The 17,571-nt window shown below is 48.4% G+C and overlaps 1 protein-coding gene across 1 annotated transcript in view; it reads left to right on the forward strand.

Annotated features, from left to right (window-relative positions):
- The window catches only part of CACNA1E (calcium voltage-gated channel subunit alpha1 E), a 315,028-nt gene extending 304,666 nt beyond the window's left edge, over positions 1 to 10,362 (forward strand). The window contains 2 exon segments of the mRNA XM_030572681.1: positions 1,419 to 1,609; positions 3,435 to 10,362. Coding sequence (XP_030428541.1) covers positions 1,419 to 1,609; positions 3,435 to 3,974 — 731 coding nt within the window. The 3' untranslated portion in view covers positions 3,975 to 10,362.
- The last annotated feature ends 7,209 nt before the right edge of the window (positions 10,363 to 17,571 follow it).

Consider the following 17,571-nt stretch of genomic DNA (forward strand, 5'->3'; position numbering starts at 1 on the left):
CCTTACATGAGTGGCTGCAGATCCTCAATTCTGGCTCCCACTATAGGTGCAAAGGATTCACTGCAGCACCAGATGAGTTTGGTGCCACTGGCTTTCTGATTGGCAAGTGCTGTTTAGGTGAAGGAGAAGAGGGTGCTATGCAGGGATGGGCCAAAACAAAATGGCAGAATCGTTTGGTGTATGTCCATGAACTTCCCCAAGAAGGGGTGAGAAGTAGAGAGAAATCAGGTCTGTAAGCTAAGCTGGAGTCAGTCAATAGAAGACTTGAGAAACCAGGTGTGAAATGGATCCTGACGTGACTGGGAAGTCACTGGAACTGTATGGAGAAAGGGCTGCAGCATTCTGCACCTCCTGGAGTCTGGTGAGATGGGGCTCGGCAGAGTCATGGAGAAGAGAGTTGCCATGGCTCAGGCATGAATGAGAATTTCAGCTGAAAGTCAGGCAGTAGTTTGCATTGGCATCATTGCAGAGCTGGTGATGGGCAGGTTTATAGGCACGGGAGATGTGGGAGGAGAAGGAAAGTTCAGATGCTAAGATTACAGGCAGTGGAGGCAAATGGGAGGTCTGTGCCAAGAAGGCGGGAGGTAGAGCTGTGTTTGAGGATGGCCAGGCGTTCCCCTGAAAGAAGCTGCAACAGAGTTTTGGGGTTTACTTGGTTCGGACAGGTCAAAGGTATGTGGGGTGAGGCTCACCAAATGCACTGCCAGGTCCATCCAGCTGAGAGTGGTGCTTTAGGGAAGCATAAAGGTGGAGATAAGTTGACTGAGAAGGAGAAGTCACAGAATAGCAGCAGGCTGAGAACTGAGCTTTCTGTGGCTCAGTCAAGGTGGTGTCTTGACACAGGAGGAGTCACCACCAGAGACAGAGAGGAAAGAGCCCTATAAAACGAGAGCAGAGCCATTGTAGGAGGGAGCTGTACAGTTCAGAAGGTGCCGCGGGAGGAGACAGTGGTCCATGGTGTCAGAGGATGCACTGAGGCTCTGGAGAAGGAGGAAGGAGAAAGACTTTGTCAGCCCCAAGGAAAGAGGTCATTAACTATCCAGAGGGGAGCAATTTCCATGCTATGACTAGAGCCATTGCAAACTGAAGTTAATCACAACGGCTGTCACAACCACTTTGCTCAGGGGGAAGAGGAGGGTGTAAGAAGATATGAGGCAGTAGAGATACACTCCTCCTTTGGTGAGGCAGAGGGAGCTCTTACAGGATCCTAGGCATGAGGACTGCCCCTCACCTGCCTGGCCTAGAGGAAGTGTTGGGTTAGCAGGATGGAGAGAGTATGAGAGAGCGAGAGCTCTGGACATTAGAGTTAAGATGACAGCACCCACCTAGCCTGGTTGTGATCTCTGGACCCCCACTTTGAACAAATTGCAGCAGCTGTCCCACTGGGGAGCCTTACAGTCTTGCTTTGTCCTCCCCAGGCCACAGGTCCGAGACACATCGCTCGGGCGGAAGAGAACGAGGACGATCCAAAGAACGCAAGCACCTGCTATCCCCAGACATCTCCCGCTGCAACTCGGAGGAGAGGAGTCCGCAGGCAGATGGCGAGTCTCCTGTCCGACGCCAGTCCAGGTCACCCAGCGAGGGCAGATCACAGACGCCAAACAGGCAGGTAGGGATGAAACCAGCAGCCCAAACACCATTGTTCCAGGCAGAGATCCTGGGGCAAGAAAGGAGGCAAGCAACCATTCTCCCCAGAAATCTGCAAAACCACGGAGATCCCTGCACTCCTATCTCTGGGGTTAGGCAGCCACTGGTCAATTATTCTGTATATTACGGTAGCACTGAAAAGTCCTACCTGCCACTGGAGCCCCATTTTGCTAGGTGCTGTGCAAACACATAGCGAGAGACAGATTCTGCCTCCAAGAGCTTCCAAGCTAATTAGACAGGACAGACAATGGGTGGGAGGGGAAACACGGGCACAGACAGGTGACGTGACCTGGAGTCCCCATTCAGGGCTCTATCCACTAGACCACAGTGGGTGTTATTGTGTTATCCTAGTGCAAGCTGTGTGGTTTGCCATTGTGAAATCACAGTGCCTCTTCTGTAAATCTAGCAGGGACCTGGTGGTGGTGATGTTAATAGTACCAGGTGATGCCAAGTGCTATCAGTGAGAAAGCTCATTGCAGTGCTTCCAGTAGCTGAGGAACAGTCACCATCCCTCCGTGTAGCTCTTTGCCAGACGAGCCCCAGCCACATTCAACCCATCCCTGTTTAAGTCTAAGGGTTTTTGCCTTTTCTTTGATATCATCACCACCACTACCACCAAGACACAGGCCCAGCTTCTCCATGGCTTTGCCCCTTGTCCAGTTATTTACACCCATGATACGTGGGGGTGAAATGGTACCATTCTTATTGGTAGTATTTAACAGCCCTTTTGCACTAGTGCAAACAGCTGCCTAAGCAGCACGGCAGGGGAGAATCAGACCTGTTCATGTGAACAATTTCTTTGTCAGTGTGTTTGAGAACGCCATTAATTACCACTGACACCTTGTGGGGTTGCAGACGTCCGTCCCTGGCCTTGCCGGTGCACTTTTGTGATGCAACAAGTGTAGGACTGTGAATGCACAAATGAATGATTGTGAGGCCCAATGCACGCCATTGTGAGATCACTGAAGGAAAGTGGGAGCAGCTGAGACAGTTTCCATCTCTGTTTACTCTGTTCTGATCTCCTGAAGCCTTGTCTTCACTAGAAGCTGGTCTACACTGAAGAGCTACATCAGCATAACTGTTTCTCTAAGGGATATGAAAAATTCTCATCCCTCAAAGATATAGTCAAGCCCGCCCAACCCCTGGTGTAGACAGCGCTAGGTCGACAGAAGAATTCTTCCGTCAGCCTAGCTACTGCCTCTCAGGGAGGTGGATTAGCTACACCGATGGGAGAACCCCTCCCGTCTCTGTAGTGATTGGCTACACTGAAGCACTACAGCGATGCAGCTGCAGTGGTGTGATGTAGATGTAGCCAGTGTGTTCTTAACTCGAGTTAGCTATGGGTGTGTCTACACTACAGGGGCACTGCTGTGGCACTGCTACTGTAGGGTAGATGCTTCCCTACATCACCAGAATTCTTCCGTCGACCTAGCGGTGTCTACAGTGGGTTCAGGTTGATCTAACTCCATTGCATAAGGAGTGACATTTTTCATAGCTCTGAGCAATATAGCAAGGAATTTTAGGTGTAGCCCAGGTGTAAGTCAAGGTAAAATCCTCGTGAAGACAAAGCAGATTGGAGTATTCACAGAAGTTTGCAGGTTGAGTTCAAGACCAGGCTTCCCCGTGGCTAACTGGAGTTAAGAAGAAAACCTTATCTCCTAGGGAAGACGCACCCATGGAGAGATTGCTTTTCATCAGGGGCTTCTGAAGGGGCAGGATGCAGCTTTTGACCAAACCGTCCCATCTCAGCTGTGCTGTACACGTGTTTGTCTCCTTCTATTTTGCAGGGCACGGGCTCGCTGAGTGAAAGCTCCATCCCCTCTATATCTGACACCAGCACCCCGAGACGAGGTCGCCGGCAACTCCCTCCGGTCCCCCCGAAGCCACGGCCACTCCTCTCCTATGCCTCCATGATGCGGCACCCTGGTGACACATCCCCACAACCCGATGAGAGCGAGGCGGGATCCCCTCTATTCTCCCAGGCGCTGGAGACGAATGACACCTGCCTGACCGAGTCTTCCAGCTCTCCGCAGGGAAAGCAGAGCCGGCACTCCACCCCCCAGCGGTACATCTCGGAGCCATACCTGGCCCTGCATGACGACTCCCATGCTTCAGACTGCGGTGAGGAGGAGACACTCACCTTTGAGGCTGCTGTTGCCACCAGCCTTGGCCGCTCCAACACCATCGGGTCAGCCCCTCCCTTGCGGCACGGCTGGCAGATGCCCAATGGGCACTACAGGAGAAGGAGAAGAGGGGCAGCGCAGGGGGTGATGTGTGGGGCTAGCATCGACGTGCTAAGTGATACGGAAGAAGATGACAAGTGCTAGAGGCCGCTCCCTCCCTCTGTTGCATGCTCTTCGCCACGCGTGGGAATGAAATGAACCCAAAATCAAATGCAGGAGAAATAAAATCTTTGTGCAAAAAAACTTTGAACCCACTGACCCCTCCTCACATTTTTTCTGCACAAAGAAGCATTTGATTCGCTTGCACACCTCTGGTCCAGTAAGGCTCATGCACCAGTGGGATGAGTGTGGAAACCATGGAAATGCCCCTCCCAAGCAAAACAGGACTTTATGCCTATGGGAAACCAAAGGATGGATCCGCTGCCAAGCAAAACTCAGCAGAAAGCAGCCAGGACCATGAGATTTATTTGTATTTGCCTTGGTCCCTTGAAGCTTGGCAAAAGATCCCAGCAGGCAGCTTTGGGCATGTTTCATTTTTCCCTTGGGAAGTCGGAGTGGGAGGATTGAGACAGATGTGGTGCCCTTCCAGAGAAATGGACGCCATCACTGGGGTTCTCTTGTGCTGCCCGTGGCTTTTGGTTTGCTTCCCAGATGCATTAGCGACAAAACTACCAGGAGGAAGGTGGGGTGGGGGCGGGCGGTGGTCCCGGAGCCCAGCAGACAGCCAGCCGCTGCTGTGCATGGTGGGAGGGGATGGGTTCAGGTGAAACCAAAACAAAACGGCTTGTACCATGGGGAGATTTTGGGAGGAGGGGCTGGGGGCAATGCTGCTGAATGTAACCACCTTGCTCATACATATATTATTTATATACTGAGAACTATAGGTGTGTGTGTGTATATACGGTATGTGTGTGTATATATATTTATATGCTGTATATATAAAGATATACACATGCAGGTATTTGTTTTAGTCAGCTGGTGCACGGTATCTCCAGGGCCACCTTTCTCCCGCAGGACCTCTAGCCAGCAGGCGAACACTTTCTGTTGACTTACAGTATGGTATTTTTCCTACCCTGCGTCTTGTTCAGTTGGACAAACGAGGCTGGGTCAGGCCCCTTTCCCCCTCCCTGGAAGATGGCAGACCTGTTGTTTGAAATGCAAAATACAGTTGTAGGTGGATTTAAAACAAAAGGAAACGCCTCCCAGGAGATATTAACATGAGTGGCGGTTTTATTGCTGGGCTGTGATTTTTGCATGTGGTTGAGCACCAGCTAGACTGAGGGTCTGAGTGTGTGCCAAAGAAGTTACCACTTCACGGTTTACACTTGGACACCTATCTGAGTTCCTTGCTGGGCTATGGGACTATGAAAATCTAGAGAAAGGAGTGGGAATATCTCTTTACACCAATACCTCCCCACTTCCTCTCATGTGTGCGGCTGGCCTGGCACCATACTCTCTTCCTTGCGGTTCAGGTGCCTCTGCGTTTCACTGATGCATGGACAGAATATGCACTAGGGGTCTGACCAAAGCTTCCAAAGTCAGTGGAAGTGTTCCCACAAATATCAGTGGGCTTTGGATCAGGTTCTGATTGATGCCCCTTTGTTCTGACTGAGTGTGAAAGTGTTGTGTACTGGCAGACTGCTTTGGCAAACATGAGCAGGTTCTTCCCTAACGAGCCACCCTAGTGCCAGTTGAGCAGGGCTAGGTGATGCAGATAAGTACATAAATCTCTGCCCAGCCCAGTCCTAACCCAAGAGACCCAGAGGAAATGCATCCACCCTCTCGAACAATGAAACTGAAGGAGTGAGCACAGTACTTTTCAAAACCAGACTAATTGATGTAGAGAGAGGGGGTGGAAGGTGCAGATGGAAAGCATGGCCATTGGGGTTGAGCCCTTCTCCCCTCCCCATTCCCCAAGCAGCTTCATCGCTGCATGGAGGGACACTTAGGACACTTAGGCATATTAGCCTTTCAAGATCTCCTGCAGAGGCAATGCTACAGACTGAATCCAGTCCCCACGTCCCTACTGGGAAAAATGAGGGCAGCATCCTTTATTTCCCAAGTTCAGGTGCAGGACTGGAGGATTTAGCTTCTCATCTCTTCTCAATTTGCCATGAGCTGTGAGACCCCAGTCAGTTTCCAAAATCTTAACCTTCCTGCCTCGTGGCCTGCTGCCTACTCTTCCACTGGCAAATTACGGGCACTCTGGAGCAGTTCTAGGCAGAATGTTCTCCCCCAAGTCACAAACAGATTGGCACCATCATTGTGCCTTCAATCTCATATGGATTGAAGAAGGTTTCTTTGAGAAGCTTTAAAATATACATATGAAGTACCTAATGGGACAGTGTCATGCAAGCGGGGTTTTATTAGCATTGTCTTGAGAAGGTTACATTACTCAGGGGTTAATTGTCAGCTCAACCCAAACCAAGGGCCTCTTCAACCTTTCCATTACACCATCGTGCATTATGCCATGCAGTGTACAGAAAAAATCCATTTGGAGCAAGTTTTAGACAGGTATATTAGGACTGTTTATTGTATCCCTTCACCTGTTAGCCAGGTGCAACAGGACTTAAAATGAGCTTTATTAACCATAAAAATGTCATGGCTGCAAGACCCAGTATCTCATCACCTTCCAGAGCTAGGAGAAGCATGCTGTGTATCTTGCTGAGAATCTCCCCTCTCCAATGGGTTAAGGAGCCATGGGGGTTAGGCACCCACATCACATTGGAAGGTCAGTGAACGTTGGGCACCTAACTCCCATTTGAGTCTTTAAAAATCTGCCCTTAAAGCTCCCATTTCTAGCACTTCAGCATTACATAGTATTTGGCCATCGAGCTGTCCCTGCATCAGGAATGATTATCACCTGTCAAGGGGCCTCTGCCCAGTCTAATTATGATAGGGAGAAATTCGACATTTAGGGGCAAGAAGAAACAATTCTGTGGCAGATTGATTTGAGGAGCTGCTCAAGGTTTTCGGCTGTTAGAAGTCATCCTGGTGTGAGGATGGATTAGTGGACAGAGTGCAAGCAAGGGGAATGAAGGAGCAAGATCAGTGTAGTTTATTGCATGGTTATGCCATTTTTCTCCCATGGCTCTGCCACCTATCCCATAGCTCTGCAATTCTGCACGTGCATAGCATCTCAGTCTGTGGGAGGAGGACGAGGGAGCGCGTTTATTCTATATGACATGGCTTTCATGTAAACAGGACTTATTTTCCCTCAGAAGGTGTGTTTCTAGGCACGTGCTCTGTTTCTAGGCACGTGCTCTGTCTTCTGTCTTTCAGTGATAATCTTCAAAGGAAACACATAAGTAATCAGCCATGTGTGCTGTCCCCAATGTGCAGTACCCAGCACAAGTCCTTCAGAGGACCCAAAGAACTGATTTAGCAAATCAACAATTTCTTCTCCCTTTCAGTGGCCTTTATGCAGAAATTGAGGTAGGAGGCTGATTTTCACTTTCGGTTTTAGGCTGTTCAGGCCTTGGTTCAGCAATCCATCCCTCTCCAGCAAAGCATGCTTAACTACGCTGAATTAGGATGGATTTAAGCATATGCTTAGATGCTATACTGAACTGGGACCCAAATGCACTAAGGATATGCGAGTGCAGACCAAAAGCTTACCCGGCAGGCAGGACTGGATTGGAATGGATTTGTCTGCAGTTAGTTTGTGGCTGGCCTGGTCTGCTTGAAAATTGAAATTTTCCTTTCCTAAAGTCCAGCTATGCCACAAAATAAATCCAGTCTGAGAGGGGAGGGCTGGCCGCCCACGCTTCCAGTGTTCCCAGGATGATTTGGCCCCTCCTGTCCACATACACGTGCAAATGGAAGGGAACAAACGAGCAATAAGCAGCTGGCAATATAATGGTGTGGGTATTATTATATAGCAACTTTTGTTTTAAGGTACCTGTACAGATAAATGGGCTAAAATCCTGCTCCTGCTGAGAGTGGTGAGGTGGAGAGTGCAAGCGGATTCAGCATAAGGGATGCTGGTAGACTCCGGGATTGTCCGGCTGTAGGAAGAGGGTTGAGCAGAGTATGGGTGAGTAAGCCTGCCTGCTGTACTGCAGTGCAGCATATGCAGGACGAGTGTGCTTATCTGTAGAGTTCATGAAGTTGAGTCATCTGGGACAACTTCCTAATACAGGAATACAGCGTATGGCTAAATTCCAGCTCCAGCTGTAACTTCTCTGTAATTCTGTTCTGCCAGCCTGAATTCCCCCTGTGGTTTTAAATGTGTGTTCTCTGCTGTGCTCACTGTAGCAGAGGGTAGGGTAGCTGTAGTGTAGGATAGCTGTTTTGTTTCCACCCCAGAGGTGGTTGCATTTCAGTAGGGCGAGGAGTGATCTTTGTACAAGTCAGTGGGAGTTTTGCCATTCATTTCAGCAGGACTAGACTTTGGCTTGGGGGCTGTATAAATGTTTTGGGACCGAAGATGCTATGTAATTATAATACTCAATGTACTATATTACTCGGGCCAGTTGTGATGGCTGAATTGTGCATCTACAGTTACGTTGGTGTGCCTTGTCAGACTAGGAGGGGATGCTGTGCTCTGAAGGCACGTGTTTGGGGTGCTTTAACTGGGAAGTGTGAGCACGTGGCCCTTAGCTTCTTGCAATCATGCCCTCGTTTCTGTCAGAGGGTTATTGTGTTTTAGTTTGTCCATGTTGTGCAGCAGCCTCAGCCACCCAAATCCTAACTCTAGACAAGTGACATTTAATTCTGCACCACCCACTAGATAAGCTACAGCTCGGTCCTTAGAAATCCCATTGGCATTCGCTGACCTGAAACTGGAAGTGAAGATCAGCCTCCCACATCATTTTCTGAGTTTCTGAAAAAATGTTTCAATGAAAAATGTCAGCCAGCTCTAAGAACTACCCAGTTCTCGAGGGGAGAGATTGGGGAAAAGATCCGTATTCTAGGTGCCAAATGCTTTCACTGCTTATCTGTGCCCTTGTGCCTCACTCCAAGGAATGACTGTCCCTCTCTCCTGTGTGCCAAATCCTCTTGCCACCCCCAAACACCCCCAACAAGCTACCCAGTTCCTCCCCAGCCATCCTAACCCTCTCTTAGTTATCTGACCCTCTCGCTGTCCCTAAACAAGTGATGAATCCATCCCTGCACAGCTCTTTTGGCTGGTTAATTCACACAAAGCATCCCTAAAAGTGATCTAGACCCCCTTTTCCGGCGGCTTAACTTCTCTCAGCAAGCAAGCCCACTCTTCTGTCAGCTCCCATCCTGTCTAGTTGCTAGGTCTCATCCTGCTGGACTGTAATGAGGGTTAACCCAAGGTCCAAATGACTGCCCAGTAATTCACTGCCATCTGAAACCTCTTTGCAGGATCTCTCTACCTCATTATGTTTGATCTCATTAGCCCACCTGCCAAACCATACAGAAATGTAGCAGTTTCATTTATTGTGTTGCTTGGTTTTAATTTGTCAGGCACCAGATGATAGGGGGATGGGTGCATTTAAAAACATACAAACAGTGATTAAAGGGCTGGGCTGTCATTGTCAGGGCTAGGCATGTGGCTCTGACTTTCAGTGTTTTCGGGGGGTGGGGCATTTTGTGTTTTGAGCAGAGGGCCCTCTCAGGGGCTTTAGACTCAGGTTGGTAGAGAAGGGCCTGAGTTGCTGCGCTGGGCTGTGTGAATTCAGCTCAGAGAGTTGGGGCTGTCTGGGTCTGGCTCAGGCTCATCTCCGATATGGAGCTTTCACTTGCCGATCTGTTTGCCGTTATAAAGAGCTTTTGGTGGCTTCTCGACAGTATGAAGAGCATCTCTCCTGCAATTTGCAGTTCCATTTATTGCCCAGGAAGCTCACAAGAGCATTTTCGAACCCCAGGGAGAGGCAGGCAGCAGAGACCTTGGAAACATATCTGCTGGACCAGCTGTCAGCCAGGAGAATGCAGCACAGGCCCCATTGCGTATGGATCCAGGCCCATGGATTTCCTTTCACTCTTTTAAGTCCTTCATTTAGCCAAAATGTAAAGACTCGTGCAGGGGATTTCCTGACTCAAATCTTTCCATGTAAAGTGAATCTGGAGAAGGTACAGCTGTCTACCAGCAGCAGCCACTGTCTCTGCAGCTCTGAGCCAGTAACTACCTGAGCCCCTGCCACTTTGGGGCAACACACAACACCCCCAAGGAGACTTGAACAAAGACCCTTTTGGTCCACGGGCAGTGCCAGATGATCCTCCACCTGGCTGCTGGACTTTTCTTGGCTAGATGTCGTTCCCCCTGTGCATCACAGCTCCTTGGAGCTTGATGCCTCTCAAGTTAGGTGAAGTGCAGTGAGTCCCAGGTAGGGTTGCCACGTGTCCGGTTTTTTATTGGAACGCCCGGTCAAAAAGGGACCCTGGCGGCTCCAGTCAGCACTGCTGACCAGACTGTTAAAAGTCCAGTTGGTGTGGGACTGGCAGGCTCCCTACCTGTGCGGCTCCTCAGAGGAGGCAACATGACCCTTGGCTCCTAGGCAAAGGGATGGCTGGGAACCATGGCCAATGGGAGCTGCAGAGGTGGCGCCCGTGGGCAGAGGCAGCACACAGAGCTGCCTGGCCATGCTTCCACCTAGGCTAATAGACTTTAAGGTCAGAAGGGACCATTATGATCATCTACTCTGACCTGCACAATGCAGGCCACAGAATCTCACCCACCCACTCCTATAATAAACCCCTAACCTATGTCTGAGCTATTGAAGTCTTCAAATAATGGTTTAAAGACTTCAAGGTGCAGAGAATCCTCCTGCAAGTGACCCGTGCCCCATGCTGAAGAGGAAGGCGAAAACCCCCCAGAGCCTCTGCCAGTCTGCTCTGGAGGAAAATTCCTTCCTGACCCCAAATATAGCGATCAGCTAAACCCTGAGCATATGGGCAAGACTCACCAGACAGACACCCAGAAAAGAATTCTCTGTAGTAACTCAGATCCCACCCCATCTAACATCCCATCACTGGCCATTGGGCATATTTACCGCTAATAGTCAACGATCAATTAATTGCCAAAATTAGGCTATCCCATCATACCATCCCCTCCATAAACTTATCAAGTTTAGTCTTGAAGCCAGATATGTCTTTTGCCCCCACTGCTTCCCTTGGAAGGCTGTTCCAGAACTTCACTCTTCTGATGGTTAGAAACCTTTGTCTAATTTCAAGTCTAAACTTCCTGATGGCCAGTTTATATCCATTTGTTCTTGTGTCCACATTGGTACGGAGCTTAAATAATTCCTCTCCTTCCCTGGTATTTATCCCTCTGATGTATTTATAGAGAGCAATCATATCTTCCCTCAGTCTTCTTTTGGTTAGGCTAAACAAGCCAAGTTCTTTAAGTCTCCTTTCATAAGACAGATTTTGATTTTCCATTCCTTGGATCATCCTAGTAGCCCTTCTCTGTACCTGTTCCAGTTTGAATTCCTCCTTCTAAAACATGGGAGACCAGAACTACACACAGTATTCCAGATGAGGTCTCACCAGTGCCTTGTATAACAGTACTAACACCTCCTTATCTCTACCGGAAATACCTCGCCTGATGGATCCCAAGACTGTGTTAGCTTTTTTCACAGCCATATCACATTGGCGGCTCATAGTCACCCTGTGATCAACCAATATTCCGAGGTCCTTCTCCTCCTCTGTTACTTCCAACTGATGAGTCCCCAGCTTATAACAGAAATTATTGTTGTTAATCCCTGAATGCATGACCTTGCACTTTTCACTATTAACTTTCATCCTATTACTATTACTCCAGTTTACAAGGTCATCCAGATCTTCCTGTATAATATCTCGGTCCTTCTCTGTATTGGCAACACCTCTGAGTTTTGTGTCATCCGCAAACTTTATTAGCATACTCCCACTTTTTGTGCCAAGGTCAGTAATTAAAAGATTAAATAAGATTGGTCCCAAAACCGATCCCTGAGGAACTCCATTAGTAACCTCCCTCCAAACTGACAGTTCACCTTTCAGTATGACCCTTTGTAGTCCCCCTTTAACCAGTTCTTTATCCACCTTTCAATTTTCATATTGATCCCCATCTTTTCCAATTTAACTAATAATTCCTCATGTGGAACTGTATCAGATTCCTTACTGAAATCGAGGTAAATTAGATCCATTGCGTTTCCTTTGTCTAAATAATCTGTTATATTCTCAAAGAAGGCGATCAGGTTGATTTGGTATGATCTACCTTTTGTAAAACCATGTTGTATTTTGTCCCAATTACCATTGACCTCAATGTTCTATTTTCTCCTTCAAAAATGTTTCTAAGACCTTGCATCCTACAGATGTCAAACTAACAGGCCTGTAGTTACCTGGATCACATCACATTTTTTTCCCTTTCTTAAAAATAGGAACTATGTTAGCAGTTCTCCAGTCATATGGTACAACCCCTGAGTTTACAAATTCATTAAAAATTCTTGCTAGTGGGCTTGCAATTTCATGTTCTAGTTCCTTTAATATTCTTGGGTAAAGATTATCTGGGCCCACCGATTTAGTCCCATTAAGCTGTTTGAGTTTGGCTTCTACCTCAGATGTAGTAATATCTACCTCCATATCCTTGTACCCATTTGTCATCCTGCCATTATCCCTAAGCTCCTCATTAAAGACTGAGGCAAAGTATTTGTTTAGATATTGGGCCATGCCTACATTATCCTTAACCTCCACTCCATCCTCAGTGTTTAGTGGTCCCACTTGTTCTTTCTTTGTTTTCTTCTTATTTATATGGCTATAGAACCTTTTACTATTGGTTTTAATTCCCTTTGCAATGTCCAATTCTACATGACTTTTGGCCTCTCTCACTTTATCCCTACATGTTCTGACCTCAATAAGGTAGCTTTCCTTGCTGATCCATCCCATCTTCTGCTCCTTGTAGGCTTTCTGTTTTTTCTTTATCACCTCTCTGAGATGCTTGCTCATCCAGCTTGGTCTGCCACTCCTGCCTATGAATTTTTTCCCCTTTCTTGGGATGCAGGCTTCTGATAGTTTCTGCAACTTTGACTTGAAGTAATTCCAGGCCTCCTCCACCTTTAGATCCACAAGTTCTTCGGTCCAATCCACTTCCCTAACTAATTTCCTTAATTTTTTTAAGTTAGCCCTTTTGAAATAAAAAAATCCTAGTCCCAGATCTATTTTTGTTTATCCTTCCATTTAGTTTTAACTGAATTAGCTCATGATCACTCAAACCAAGGTTATCCCCTACAACCATTTCTTTTATGAGGTCTTCACTACTCACCAAAAACAAATCTAAAATGGCATCCCCTCTTGTCGGTTCTTCAACTACTTGGTGAAGAAATCCATCAGCTATCACATCCAGGAAAATCTGAGCCCTATTATTATTGTTAGCACTTGTCCTCCAGTCTATATCTGGAAAGTTAAAGTCTCCCATGATCACACAATCCCATTAATATTTATTTCATTAAAAACATTAAAGAGGTCTCTATCCATATCCAAATCAGATCCTTGTGGTCTATAGCACACCCCAAGCACTATCCCAGGGGAGCTTTTAATAGCTTTCTTCCCCAATGTATTTTTGCCCAGACAGACTCTGTCTTATCCATTCCATCACTTCTTATTTCTTTAGAGTCTACCTCATCGTTGATATACAATGCTACTCCACCACCTTTGCCTTTCTTTCTTTCTTAAACAGCACATACCCTTCAATACCTGTACTCCAGTCATGAGTACTATTCCACCATGTTTCTGTTATCCCTATAATTCCTGGTTTCACTTCCTACACCAGTAACTCTAGTTCCTCCATTTTGTTACCTAGGCTCCTTGCATGGGTGTACAAACATCTTAATTTTTGCTGATTGTCTTCGCTCACATTCTTTACCCGATTAGGCCCAGATATTCTACCACCAGTATCACCTATTAGACTGGTATCTACACTACCCTTCCTCCGTATGTCCATTCTCCTACCCACGGCTGTATCCCTTCTTACTTTGTTTTCTTGCCTCTCAATGTTAAAATCTGGTGTGGAGATTACCTGGACATCTCCCAACCATCTCCCCCAAATTCCTTGTTTAAAGCTCTCTTAATCAGTTGTGCCAGCCTCTATCCTAGAAATCTATTTCCTCCCTACTCAGGTGAAGTTCATCCTGACAGAACAGTCCTCTGTCCATGAATGCCTCCCAGTGGCCAGACATCCAAAAGCCCTCCTTATAGTACCACTGCCTGAGCCATCTGTTGATTGTCATAATCTTGTCACACCTTTGTTGCCCTTCTCTAGGAACGGGCAGAATCCCGCTGAAGATCCACCTGAGCCTCGATTTCCTTAAGTGTCTTCCCCAGCTTGGCATAGTCCCCCTTGATACATTCCAGCGAGAATCTAGCTATATCATTTGTCCCCACATGAAGGACAATCAGAGGATTCTTTCCCGCTCCCGTTAGGATACTCTTCAGCCTCAGGTCCACATCCCATATCTTAGCACCAGGCAAACAGCACACCCTTCTGTTCTCTGGATCAGCTCTGGTTACAGGCCTATCTAGTCTTCTCAGTAAGGAGTCTTCAGTCACGTAGACCTGCCTTTTCCTGGTGATGGTGCAATTCTCCGGTCTATCCCCTGTTCCCTCTGGCTGCAAGTTCTCTCGATTCCTGTTCACCCTTGCAATCCTCTGCAACCCATCCCGTATCCTCCTGGGGCTCATATTTGGTGTTATCTCCATTGACTCTTCCCGTCTTCCTATAGAACTAGCTGTTCTTCTCTTCTTCCTTGTCCTCCCACCTTCAGTGACCACCTGCTGTGCCCCTTCATTATTTTCCAACTCCGCAAACCTGAGCTCTATTTCTTTTCCTGAGCTCTATTTCTCCTTCACTAACCCATCTTTTCCTCTGCCTGGTTCTCTTAGTCACATGCTTCCACTATCCACTTTCCTCACCCAGCAATCTCCCCTCAGAGTTCTTTGGTCCTGCTTCCATCTGCAAGTCTGAGCTTTTCCCTTCAGCCTCCTCATGTCTTTGCTCCAACATCCACTCGAACCCCCTTCAAAACTCAACCAAAGTTTCCACCTGCATCTCCAATCCTCAGATCTTTTCTTCCATCAGCTCTATCAGGCAACACTTCATGCAGACTAAACTCTTTTCAGGTACCCACTCCAGGATCATGCATATACTGCAGCTTCCACACCAGTCATCTTCATTGTGTCTTCCACTGCTTGGGTCACTACCACTGCTGCCTTTGTATCTTTCATAGCCTTCCCACCCTAAGTCCTATTAGTCTGAGAAACACAAACCAAACCAAAATACCACCACCCACAGCAAAACAACACCCAGTGAGCACCACAACACTGCCAGAACACCACACACTCCCTTCACTAGCCTGTCTGTTCCTCTGCCTGGTTCTCCTAGTCTTCCCCCCAAACTCCCATTCCAAACTCCCACTCAAACTCCCCCTTTTACAGCTCTGTTTTCTGGCTTCTGTGCCGCTGCAGCTGCCTAGGAGCTGTGGGACATGTAGCCTGTGAGCCAAGGTGAGCGCCACCTGGAGCACCACTCACTCCCTCCCACGCCCCAACCCTCTGACCCGAGCCCCTTCCGGCAACCAAACTTCCTCCCAGAGCCCACACCTCAAATCCCCTCCTGCACCCAAACTCCCTTCCATGCTCCATCCCCCTGCCCCAGCCCTGAGCCCCCTCCTGTACCCAAACTCTCTCCTGTGCCCCTGCCCCAAGCCCCTTCCCACACCCAAACTCCCTCTCAGAGCCTGCACACCCTCTCATGCCTCAACTCCCTGCCCCAGCCCTGAGCCTCATCCCGCACCCGAACCCCCCTCCTGTGCCCAAACCCCCTGCCCCAGCTCAGAACCTCCTCCCACACTCCAAACTCCTTGGCCCAAGCCTTCTGGCACCCCAAATCCCTCATCCCTGGCTCCTTCCCAGAGACCACACCCCCAGCCAGAGCCCTGACCCCCCCCCCGCACCCTGACCCAGCCCAGATCCCCCTCCCACACCCTGAACCACTCATATCTGGCCCCACCCCTGAGCCTCTGCCCCAGCCCAGAGCCCTAATCCCCTCCCACACTCTGAACCCCTTGGCCACAGCCCAGAGCCTCCTCCTGCACCCCAACCCCCTCAGCCCAGAGCCCACACTCCCTCCCATACCCCAACCCCCTGTGTCAGCTCGGTGAAAATGAGCAAATGAGTGAGGATGGGGGACAGCGACAGAGGGAGGTGGGATAGAGTGAGCGGGAGAGCCTCAGAGAAGGGGCAGGGCAGAGAGTGGGGCCTCAGGGAAAGGGGGCAGAAGGGTGTTGGGTTTTGTGCAATTAGACAGTTGGCAACCCTAGGCCCAGGTCAGGTTCTTTTGGGTCCTCATTGCCGCTTGCTTGTTCCCTACCTTTCAGAGCCGTTGGCAAACTGCCAGGGTCTGGGGAATGTTGGAGCTCAGGGAAAGTGCAAGAGCCTCAAGTGCTGCTGAGCATTGGCTCTGGGGCCTTCACTGCCACCAGGGCTACAGTCCAGACCAAGCTGGTCTTCAGGAGCTTTGGTGCCTGCTCTCTGTGAGGGCCCCCTTTGGTGTCCACAGAGATAAGCTTTAGTGTAAAAATAACCAATATTTCTCTCGTGGTTGAGGAGAATGAAAACTAACCGTGAGGGGAGGGGTTTTAAGGCCTGGTCTGCAGCCCACTGAAGGCAATGGAAAAACTCACATTGGTGCCGCTGGGCTTTGAATTGGGCCCTGACTGAGCGTACAAGAAGAATCAATAGCTGTAAAAGGCTTATTCTGGCTCTTGTAACTCCCTGTGACAAAGGGACATTGCAGTTACTCGGTACCTGTCTGGATCAAGAGGTGAGACTGCCCTATTATCCCCATTAGCTGTTTCCTCTGAAACCTAAGGATGGCTCCACATTTATTATTCCAACTGTGGTGGGGTGGGGGGTGCATGGCTGTACTGTCCTGCAATCTGATACCGGAGAAATGTGTCACAATTAAACAAAACAAAGGAAAAAACTAATTATTCCAGAAGTGACAGGAAGTAATCAGCAGCTGGATAACTCTGAACCAATCAGCTTTGAGGAACTGACTCTGATTCTCCAGCAGGAGGAAGGCAGCTGTGTTACTGTCACAGGTCCCTTGCAAAGGCATATCTCCTCATGGTACAAACTGTTGGGATAGGAGGTGGTCATGGGCGGGTGGGGTGTGGATGAAATGACCCCCCCCCCCATTTGTATTGTAAATAAAGGGATTTGCATCTTGACCTTCTAAATGCAAAAAGATTTATGACAATAAGCCATGCTCTGTGTAAATACATTACTGGGGGTGGGGAAGTGGGGTTCTTTTGTGTGTGTGCATTAGGTGGGGGAGGACTATAAAGAAAGTCCTTGTTTCACGTTGGTTTTAAAGCTTATAACTTATGTCTCGTTATTATGGTTCTAGCAGATCAGCAAGTGTGCAATGAAGTTTATGAGTTTTGAAATATTTCTTAAATTTTTTAAATCATATTTCAAGCTTAATGTCACTTCGGCACACAAACTGGCCTCTCTCCCCTGTGAAGGCTTATCCTGGTCCCCCCCACTTGAGGGAAGGTGTGTTCCCCAGGCCCCCAGCAATCTAGACAGACTGCTGGTATGTGCCACCAGGGAAATGATAGATCTTTAAGCTCAGAGTTTATTGACTGGCAATGAGATTGCCAGTTGGGTCATTTGCTTGTGGCTGGAACTGGAATCTAGCTTTGGCTACAGGTGGTTCTGCAGGTAGTGAAGTCTGGATTCAGGACTGACATCAGCTGACTCTTTAGATCCTAGAGTACAGAACCAGGCGTGGGCT

Source organism: Gopherus evgoodei, chromosome 8, assembly GCF_007399415.2.
Source record: "Gopherus evgoodei ecotype Sinaloan lineage chromosome 8, rGopEvg1_v1.p, whole genome shotgun sequence".
Taxonomy (NCBI): Eukaryota; Metazoa; Chordata; order Testudines; family Testudinidae; genus Gopherus; species Gopherus evgoodei.